The 11,162-nt window shown below is 31.6% G+C and overlaps 1 protein-coding gene across 1 annotated transcript; it reads left to right on the forward strand.

Annotated features, from left to right (window-relative positions):
* The first annotated feature begins 3,492 nt into the window (after positions 1 to 3,492).
* Positions 3,493 to 3,891, forward strand: LOC138870988 (uncharacterized). Its single transcript, XM_070148834.1, has one exon. It carries the CDS (start codon positions 3,493 to 3,495, stop codon positions 3,889 to 3,891), a length of 399 nt encoding a protein of 132 aa, XP_070004935.1.
* The last annotated feature ends 7,271 nt before the right edge of the window (positions 3,892 to 11,162 follow it).

Raw genomic sequence — 11,162 nt, forward strand, 5'->3', positions numbered from 1 at the left:
TGTTTCTGATTTAGCCGCATGATTTAGGTTCTCTCTTCTTTTTCTTTGACTGTTAGTTTCATTATTTACATGTATTTATTAGAGTAACTGAAACTTGTTTTTCCATCATTTGAAATTTGATCTGCTTAAGTTCAATTTTTAATTAGGTTTTGATAATTTGTTTGCTCTGTTTCTGCCATCAGTGTTGGTTTAAATTCAGTGTTATTTAGGGTCAATTAGATAAACAGTTTTTGTTTACTAATTAGGTTAGTCATAGTTTAAATTGTATCATTTTCGATTCTGTTTGCCACTTTGATTTGTATTCTGATCCTTTGTTGACTGTTGTCTTTGTTTGCCTTAGTTTGTAAAGCAGTAGAAACTTGTAGGGTCTTGTTTGAACTAAAAGAAACTTAAGGGAATTTCAGAACTTACAAAATAAATATCTAGGAAGGGGAAGTTTCTAGAAACGGTACAGCTGTCCTAGCTGTTATAAAACATGCTGAAAATAGGATAAGGAGGACAGTTGCACTGTACTATTTTCAAACTTTAGGATAAGCAATATTCCTAAAATATACCCTCCCTAGGCAGCCTATATATAGGCTACTCTATTCTGAAAATGATAGACACAATCAGATTTTGAAAACCCTAGAAATACTCTCTAAAAATTCAGCTGCACTGTTCTTAGGAGTTTATTCCTCTTTTCTGGTTTTTAGCAAAAGAAAACTTAAAGAACTTTGTGGGATCTTCTGTTGGTCACAAGTCAAAAATGGTTTGAATCTGAGGATTTCGTGTATCTCTGGGGGTTTACTATTGTTTGGTTTAAGGTTTTATGTTGCTGCACCATTGTTCTAAGCTTTCAGCCATCTTTTTCATCTATTGGTTGCTGGTTTTGTTGCTGGTTTTAGGTATTAACCTCAGTCTTTCTCCATGTAATGCTTTAATGATTTGTTGAAATGATATAAAATTAGAGTTGTAAATGATATGTGTAGAAATGAATGTCTTTCATGCTCGTAGTAGTTTTATATTGATATGGATTTGATTGGTTTTGATTATGTGAGTTTAAAGTTTGGAGTGATTTGGCATGAATAGCTTAGTTAATACATGGATGCTTTGTAGCTTTATCTTGCAAATAGCCTTGTTTTGAAGATGTTCTTTTAACCAAACATTCTGTTTGTTAATACTGATCCTGAAATTTTTTAGTCATGTCTTTCTCTTATTTCTTCTATTTAAGTGGATGGTCTACTGTTTACTTGAGGTCATTTGGGTATGTCTGCTGACCATGAGCTATTACCTGTAGATTTGGCCACTAGTTGGCCAAATCAGCAAGCTCCAAAGCTGAAAGTTAGGATCTTACTGTTGGCATGCTGAATCTGGTACTTTTTCATGAGAGATATCAAGCTTTTGATGGACAAATCATGTCCAAAAGAGACAGGGATTCTTTAGGTTACTAATTATATGAAAATTGTAATAGATTAATTGTTAACGTAGTAGTTCATGTATTGATAGGTTCTAATATAATATGCTTGATTTTGGAAAGCCCTTTTTTTTTATTTGGAGTGTTGTAATGAATTAGGCTTTAATTTCATGTATTGAGAATCAAAACAACTGCTTTAGGAGTGTATTCATTTTGTCATCACATTATCATAAGCATAGTGGTGCAACGTGCCAGGCTATGAGCCCGATCTTTAAGGGTAAAAGGGCTATTCTCTGATTCAAGTAGGATGAACTTGTGAGTAAGCCCAGATGGGAAAAACAAACCTCAAATGAATCTGGGCCTAGGCCATTAGTCCTGGACCTTAAGCCCAATAGCTCGGTTCAGTTGTAAAAATTTCTTTTATGAATTATAGTATAAATGTATGCTTTGTATATCTTGCAAGTCATGTATCGTGTAATTAATTTTCAAATTAGAATTGTGCTTTGATCTTTAGATTCTGATTTTACTTAAAAGCGAATTGGATTATAATTGTTGCAAATGTGTAAGTATGGTCAGTTCAGATGTAGAGGTGGATAGGCCCAGCTAGAAAACAAGTAGTGACTGGGTCCACCTATTATAAGCCCAATATGGGCCAGTTTTGTTCAAATTCGGACAAGTTAAGGCCTTTGAGTCTCTTTCATTTTTGGGCTGAATTCTGAGCCCAATACAGCTTCAATGTTGGCCCTGACTAAATAACCTAATGGGTATATAGCTTCTATTCAATTCAAATTAGTTTTAAATAAGAACATTCTTAGATTGCTTTAATTAAGTATAATTCTTTTAAAATAAATTGAGGTGCGCCATCTACAATTGAATCACTTATGGCCCTCATATTAATATTATAACTTAGGTATTAAACAATCTTGAACATTCGTAGCTTGCTTTAGGCACGATTTAGTCTATTATCGTGATTATGTATACGTTCGCGTAACATAATTATGATTTTCTTCTAAAAATAAATCGAGGTATGCGTTCGCGCAACTTCGACCAAACTTTCTTAATACTAATAAAGCGTGATTAATTGTGGGCACGTACGCGTGACATGATTCTTGACGCACCAAACAAAGAGTACACGTATGCGTGACTCGTTTTAAAAATAATTCCTTAATTATGAATAAATCAAGCATTAAAAGCGGTAAAAAGGTAAATGCACATAGGTTCTAAAATAAGTAATTAGACAACTTAAGCCAAGTATAAATTGCTAAGTGACCGTTCTAGAACCACGGAACCCCGGAATGCCTAACACCTTCTCTCGGATTAACAGAATTCCTTACTTAGAACTTCTGGTTTGCACTTTTAAATAAAGTCGAAAAATTTCCTCGATTTGGGATTTAAAAAATAAACCGGTGACTTGGGACACCAAATAAACTATTCCAAGTGGTGACTCTAAAAAATAAATAAAATAATTCCATTTCGATTAATGTCACTTTAATTGAAAAAACTCCCTTATACACCCTCTCTGGTGGTAAAAAGGAGGTGTGACAATGTGGAGCTCATCAATCTGGGCCAAAACTTTATTTCAACGTAAAAAGAATGGGTTATTATTGGCCAACCATGGTAAAATATTTTTTGGATTATGCTCGAAGGTGTAAAGCTTGCCAATTCCATGCTAACTTCATACATCAACCACCTGAAATATTGCACCCAATTGTTGCCTCTTGGACATTTGATGCTTGGGGTTTGGATGTTGTTGGCTCATTGCCAAAGTCTTATGGTGGACATTTATACATTTTGGCTGAAACTGATTACTTCTATAAGTGGGATAAAGTTGTTTCTCTTAAGGAAGTAAAGAAGGAAAATGTGGTTAACTTCATTCGAGTCAATATTATCTATCACTCTGGCATTCCTCGATATATATTGACAGAAAATGGTAAGCCATTTGATAACAAGTTGATGAATAAAGTATGTGATCTTTTTTACTTTAAGCAACGTAATTCCTCCATGTATTATGTTGCTGCATTGCTGAAGCATTTAACAAGACACTCTGCAACTTGTTGAAAAAGGTTGTCTCTAACTCTAAAAGAGATTAGCATGAGAGAATGGAAGAAGCTATTTGGGCATATAGGACCACAAATCATACACCAACGCAAGTGACTCCTTATTCACTTGTTTATGGAGTTGAAGCAGTCCTTCCACTTGAGCGTCAAATCTCATCGTTACGACATGCCATTCAAGAAGGACTCACTGATGAAGAAAACGCTCGGTTGCACCTTGAAGAATTGGAAGCTCTTGATGAAAAGAGTCTAAAAGCTCAACAAAGCCTTGAATGTTATCAAGCTCGCATGTCTCGATCTTTTAACAAAAGGGTGCGCCTTAGATCTTTCCAAGTGGGTATCCAAGTTCTTGTGGTCAAAATTCCAATTATTACCTCTCATCGATCTGGGGCAAATTCTCTGCTAAGTGGGATGGACCATATGTTGTACAAGAGGTATACTTAAGTGGCGCTTACAAGATAGTTGACTCAGAAGGTTTTTGGATTGGCCCCATCAGTGGAAAATTCATGAAGAGATATTATCCCTAAAGAAAACAAATACGCTTCTTAACACACGAGCATAAATTGCACGTTACTCTTGGTCCGCAAGAGTATAAACTGTGTATGGCCCAAAAGAAAGTTCGCTAGGTTGAAAACCTCGAAAGAGGTGGCTTAGACAAAAGTTAAGACATTTAAAAAAAACTGACCCATTTCGAACTACGGTATGACTTGATCCTCTTCACCGAGGTACGTAGGCAGCTTAGATTTTCATTCTAAGTTCAGTCACATGAGTTTAAAAATATATATTACCCAAGGCATTATTCGAATGAAGTATGATGGAATATAATTCACTTGATTGACACTTGAAAATTAGGTGTTCATGTATTCTTTCATTGAACTTTCCGCCTTATAAGAAATTAATGGCTCAATGGGAGCAAGTCTTCTATGTCACATCGAGGTCTCTGATGGAATAGCTGTAGCCTTTTAGTAAGAGGCTAAATCTTCAAGCTGAAGTCTCCAATTCTAAGTCAAGTTGATTTTGTGAAGTATGGTACATCATAAATTTGAAGTATTCAAGCCCTCTAGGTCTTAAAGTTGCAGTCTTCAAATCCGCCAAATTTTATAGGTCGAAGTCTTCAAATCCAACAAGTTCAAGTTGAGGCTTTCAAATCGCCAAGTCTTCAAGCTAAAATCTTCAAATTTGCCAAGTCGTCAAGTTGAAGCCTCCAAGTATGCCATGTCTTCAAGTCGAATTCTTCAAGTTGGCTATATCTTCAAGTTGGACTCTTCGAATTTAACCTTCAAGTTGAATTCTTCAAATCCGCCAAATCTTCAAGCTGAAATATTCAAGTCTACCAAGTCTTCAAACATGCCAAATGAAGTTGAAATCTTCAAATCCGCCAAATCTTCAAGTAGAAACTTTCAAGTTTGTCATGTCTTCAAGTTGAAATCTGCAAGTTAAATTCTTCAAGCACCAAGTTTTCAATTGAAAGCCAATAAGCCGTCATAATGGTCTTGAAGTCTTCAAATTGATATAGCCTCAATTTTTTAGTTGGAAGCTTCAACAAATCTCCAAGTATATGGTAGATTTCTTTGATATAGTCCGCACCATCTTTAAATATTTATATCTTGAATTCTTGAAAGAAGGTTTTAATATATCTTTAAATCTTCAACTAAAAGTATTTAAAATATTGGCTTGCATGACTTGATTTATGTTGTAGTTTCTCTTTACTAAAGTGGTTTTTTTAGAATTGATTTCTTCTTCTACCTGCAAAAAAAAAGAGAAACATAAATTGAAGAGATATTCTTGGTGGTCAGCTTTTTGAAAAAAAAAATCTTGCTTCATATAATCTCTGGTTCGTGTAATCGTGTATCTCAAAATGAGGACGAGTTTTCGTTCCTTTGCGCCAAAAGGTCAAATTAAAGTAAAATCTGTAAGTTAGACTATATAATGGTCGTCGCTGGTCTTCATCTTGGACAAAATAAAGTCTTTAGCTTAAATAGTGTAATGATTTTCGCTTCAGGCAAGGTAAAATCTTTGGTTGCCTCAGATAAATAAAGTTTTTAGCTTAAACGATGTAATGGGTTAAAAAAAATATTTGATGAGTCTTTTCTTCACCCTTGTTATCATGCACATGCTTGTTTCTAAAATAACTGGTGTAATACTCATTCTCGTGCCTATATCAACAGAATTGCACTCATGTATAGGACTCAAGAATTAAGACCTTTGGCCTTTAATAGAAAATTATGATGAAACTTTCAGTTGATTGAAAGTTTGGGTCCATATATTACACTGATGATATACCAAGGTCCTTATTAGATAAGGAAAATCAAAGATGATACTAAAACAAGTTGCTATCGGGAAGAAGAAAAGAAAGAATGAGATGAAAGTTTCAAGATTTCTGTTGAGCAGTAATATGAATAAACGAAATTTCTAACCAGTCAGTGTATCATCAAATGATGGCGATTAAAATAAAGCTTCTTCTTTGAAACGCTGAACTACTTGATGAATACCGCTGAAATCTTTATTTAGTGCAAATTCCTACCAGAAGCCTACTTCTCCTAAGAAATATTTCTCGGGCGCAAGGGCATTCACCCGAACCTTTTCGCGAAAAATTACACTGTGTATATAAAGCAAAATTTGATTTTTTACCTTTATATATTATATTTTGAATCCTCTTTACACAGCCCAAAAGCATGGTTTAGTGGTCAAGGGGGTTCAAAACCATTATGAGGTCATTGGCACAATTTCCACTAGCTACAATCTCATTAAATTTTTTAACTTATATTCCTTTTTTGGACCCCCTTAGCAAAAGTTCTGCCTCCGCCACTGGTGATGAGTAGGGGTGTACAAAGGAAACCGACAAACCGCACCAACCCGATAATTCGAGTCAAACCGAGAAAAAAAAAACCCGACTATGGTTTGGTTTGATTTGGTTTGGTGTTGGAAAACGAACCCGACCATAATTGATTTGGTTTGGTTTTAACTAAAGAAAGTCAAACCGAAACCAAACCAACCCGACATTACATATATAGAAATTTTAGATATATTTAATATATAAATATAATTATTGTGACGTAATTTATAAATATTTCTTAAAAGATTTCATAATTTTATCTTTTGAGGTATTATTTTAAGGTTGGACTTAGAACTTTTGAATGTTCCAATAAGTTTTATAGCCATTAACATTAGTAAATTAAATAGTGCTAACAAAAGCCCAAACCAAAATCAAATTAATACTAATGCTAATAAAAGACATTCAATTCAATACTACGAATGAGAATGTATTGAATATCTATTTTTTGTTTTGCAATAATTCAGATAAAAATGCATAACCTATTTTTATTTTTTCTTTAGCGCTTAATCATGTAATTAATACTCCCTTATTAGTCTACTTATTTTAGCATGACTTAGTACTTTTAGATTATGTTTATTTTTATTATGACTTTTTAATTAGCAATATTAATATTACATAATTTTATTGTCTTTATTGTTGAATATTTTAGGATAATGCCATGAAATATCTCACATTTTGTATTATTTTCTTGGAAAATACTTTATATAGTTGCATCTTACTAGGACTAAAGAAATATTTTGAGCACAATTTATATGGTTTGTTCTACGAAGATTTTACCGGAAAAAACCCGAATAACCCGAAAACCCGAGAAAATCCGAGAGTGAAAAACCCGAGTTTTATTGATTTGATTTGGTTTTTATATTTAATAACCCGACACAATTGGTTTGGTTTGGTAATTATAAAATCCGAATCAACCCGACCTATGTACACCCCTAGTGATTAGGCTTCATTTTGGTCCATGAACAATTCATTTATTTGAACCAAAAATGGTTATACGACTAAGAGGGTGTTTGGCTAAGAGCCCGTTTGAAAAGTACTCATTTTGAAAAGTGCTTTATGAAAAAGTACTTTTGCAAAATAAGTAGTTTATGTTTGGCCGATTCGTTTGAGTAGTGCTTTTTACAAGCTCATCGTGTTAGCCAATCTTTTAAAAAAGTACTTTTAATTATCAAATTACGAAAAATGACAGTAAAGTTTCAATTTGCAATTAGTATTATTTAGAAAAGAAAAATAAATTTACACATTTATTAGAAAAGAACTCAATTAAAATATAAAACATAAAGTAAAAAATATAAATTAAAAATTCTAATTAATATAAAATATAGTTATTCCAAAGCAATAATATTGAGTGTTTGGTATTACTTATTATTTACAAGATAATTTAAATATGTCAAAATACATCATTCAATATAAATTTAAAATCTACTCTTAAGAATAGGAGAAAGAGAATAAAAATTGGATTAAAATAAAAAAGAGAATAAATGTATAGCAGAAAAAAAAAAAGGAAAAGGAAAAGAAAAAGAAAAATTAAATTAATGAGGGATAATTTGAAAAATATAAATTTATTGTAAGGTTATTTTTGTCTTGAATAAATTAACTTTCTACTTCTGCTTCTACTTTTTGGAAGAAGCTAGAATTTGTAGCTTCTCCCCAGAGGCAGAAAAACTGCTTCTGATGCTGCTAAGAAGTACTTTTTCATTTTGGCCAAACACCTTAAATTTTTCATAAAGTACTTTTTTGGCCAAAAAAAGTATTTTTGGCCTCCTAGAAGCTTGGCCAAACATGCTTTAAGCTTATAAGCTGGTCAAACTGGCTTATAAATACTTTTTGGCAATCAGCTATAAGTCATAAGTTGGTCACCCCAACTCAGAGGCGGATCCAGGATTTAAAGTTTATGAGTTCTTATATCGACCTTAAGTAAATATACAATAAATAATTGGGTTCATAATTTAAAAAAATATGGATATTTAGTGAATGTTTTAACATATATACAGGGTATGTGCAAAAGCTACTAGGTTCACGGGAACCCACATGTAATAGGTTGCATGCGCCCCTGCCCCAACTTATGATTTTTTAGCTTATGAGCACCTTTAATTTAATCAAGGTTTTTTACTAGTTTATCCTTAATAATATTTTTCAATTCACAAAATATTTTCCCAAAATAAATTTTCTAACTTTCTTTTCATTTCATATTCGTTGTTCATCTTTTTCTTTACAAAGAAATTTTTTAATTTATAATTTTTGTAAAGTTTTTAAGGATATTTTAATCATTTTAATAAAAGAACAACTTATCAGCACTTTTCTACCAAACACTTCAACTGTTTATTATCAGTTTCAGCACGTTTATTCAAACACGTAAATGTTTATTTAGAAAATTAATTTCAGCACTTCAACCTTATCAGCTATTTACAATCAGCTAATCCAAACAGGCTCTGACCATCTTTTAAGACATATTTTGGTTCCAAAACAGGAAGATAAAAGGACACGAGGTATATTTTCTTAATACTTCAAGCAGTGTCCTTAGGTCCGAAAATGTTTTACGTCTCCGCAGGTCTTGAAGTAGGGATACGCATATGATTTTTGTGAATTAAAGTCCATATTAAATTGGGACATCTTCCTAGATTCCAGAAATACCAGGTCCAAATTAAATTTAATTATCTAAGTCCATCATGGATTTAATTAAAATCTAATTTTATTTGGACCAATCCATTTAGTTGGATTGTAAAAGATGAGCCTATTTTACTAGCCCAAGGTCCAAATAGTTGGTCTTAAATCTCATACTCATGCCACGTGTCAAGTGATGTGGCAATTCAAGCCAAATAAATGAGCCAATAAAATCATGATATGTGTCAAGTGATGCGGCTATCTAAGCCAACAAAATCATGTCATGTGTCAAGAAAGGGTGGAATACCAAGTCAAATCAACAACCAATAGAATTGTGCCAAGTGTCTAGATGGTATTGGCCGGTTCGAACGGACCAATCAAATCGCATAGCCACACCACTTTCTACAACTATAAATAGAGGTTTTCATAAAGCTAGAAGATACCAGAAGTGATAACAAGAAGCAAGGAGAGAGCTCGTGGATCAAACACCGCAGATTTCTCTACAAGCTACAAGTTCAAGATCAAGAACGAAGGCAAATCAAATACCAAGGCGTTCGAGATCAGATTACTTGTTTGTGGTCAAATTCAAATTCAAGTTCAAGAAGGAGATTCAAGACCAAACTTTACAAGCTCTTGAATCAAAATCAAAATCAAGTTCATCAAGATAGTTTATATTCTTGAAGAATAAGAGAAATACTATAGAGATTGTAACACTCAATATTTATTAAAATCAAGTACTATATTTGTTGAGCAATTTTCCAGTCTTGATTATTTATTTTTCTCGACGAGAAAATTTGTTGTTATATTGGAAAGTTTCCTCCTATTTTTTTGTGGTTTCTTTTTATTTCATAATATTTTGTGTCTTTATCTGAAAAATATATTTATCACATAATTATACTAAAAATAAACTTAACTGATTTTAAACTCCTAAATTTTATTTTAAAAAATTATTTTTACAATTTTGTTCAATATACAATATATTTTTAAAGGTTAAAAAGATGAATGATAATCCGCTATGATCAAATAAAAGGGTAATATCATTATTATATAAGAATAATAACTTTTTATTAATTAAAGGAAGGCAGGTAATGAATATAAGGAAATAAAGAAGAATTTAACATTTATTGAAATTTCTAGATAATCGTTCCTTCAACACAACTAAGCACACACTCTATTGGTGTAAAATGGAGTATAAAAACTTATGCTAAGTTTTTTCTATTTTTCCGGAGAATTAAAAAATAAAATCTAATTTATCAAAATTCTAAATAAATATTTTATGTAAAAAATGAAATTAAGTTACTTTTATAAGAAAAGAGATTAAAATCACATCTCTGCCTTTTTCTTTCTTTCTTTCTCTTTTCTTTTCTTTGGTTGAGGTCTAATATTAGAACTTTTTTCTTAGATATTTTATATGTTTGTTTTTAGCATGGTGATGGAATTTATTCTTTGTAAGCTAAGTATATGAAATTCTTATTTGTTCATGCAAAATTCATCAAAATTATAGGTAAGCTAAGAAACTTATTCTTGTGTAAAAAAAATGCCTAGATTCTTATTCGTCAAGTCTAAATCTCCTTCTTTAATACGTTCACCCAAGATCAGTAAGAGTTAATACTACCCTAAACTCTTGGGAATAAACTCTTCCATTGACGAAATTGATATTTATTAATGAATTCATAGTGCTGAGGAGAGAACACAAATTTTCAAAATTATTTATATAAAAAAAAGAAGATAAATTTATATTTATTTCAAAGTTCCAACTATATGAGTTAACTTTTAGTTTGAATATTAATTGTAGCTAAACTTTTACCTAGTATGGCTATAGCTTAATTTATTTTTGAAATTAACATTACAATGTTAGTTCAAACTTTTAGATATTTATACTTAAAATTAAATTAAACTCTTAAAAAAGTTAAATGGAGAGAAAGAACATAGGTGGTGCCCCATGATTTTAGGTACTCAATCGTTGATATACCTCAGGCTAAGAATTTTTTTGAAAAAAAATCATTTTAATTGGCTCCTATTAAACTCTAAAAGCATTTTTGAATCTCATAAGGGTATAAAATTTTTGATCAAATAATTAAAGAACTTATATAAGGTAAAGTTTTAATGAATTTGTAGTCCTAAATATTAGGACCTTCTACATAGTTTAAATAAGAAAAATAATTAATAAGCAAAATTTTAGTTGCTTTTGAAGTTCTAAATATTAGAAAATTAATTAAGAAATAACTTAATTACAATTTTATCCAATGTAAAACATTTTGTGCTTATAATATAG

This window comes from Nicotiana sylvestris, chromosome 6, assembly GCF_000393655.2.
Source record: "Nicotiana sylvestris chromosome 6, ASM39365v2, whole genome shotgun sequence".
NCBI classification, from domain to species: domain Eukaryota; kingdom Viridiplantae; phylum Streptophyta; class Magnoliopsida; order Solanales; family Solanaceae; genus Nicotiana; species Nicotiana sylvestris.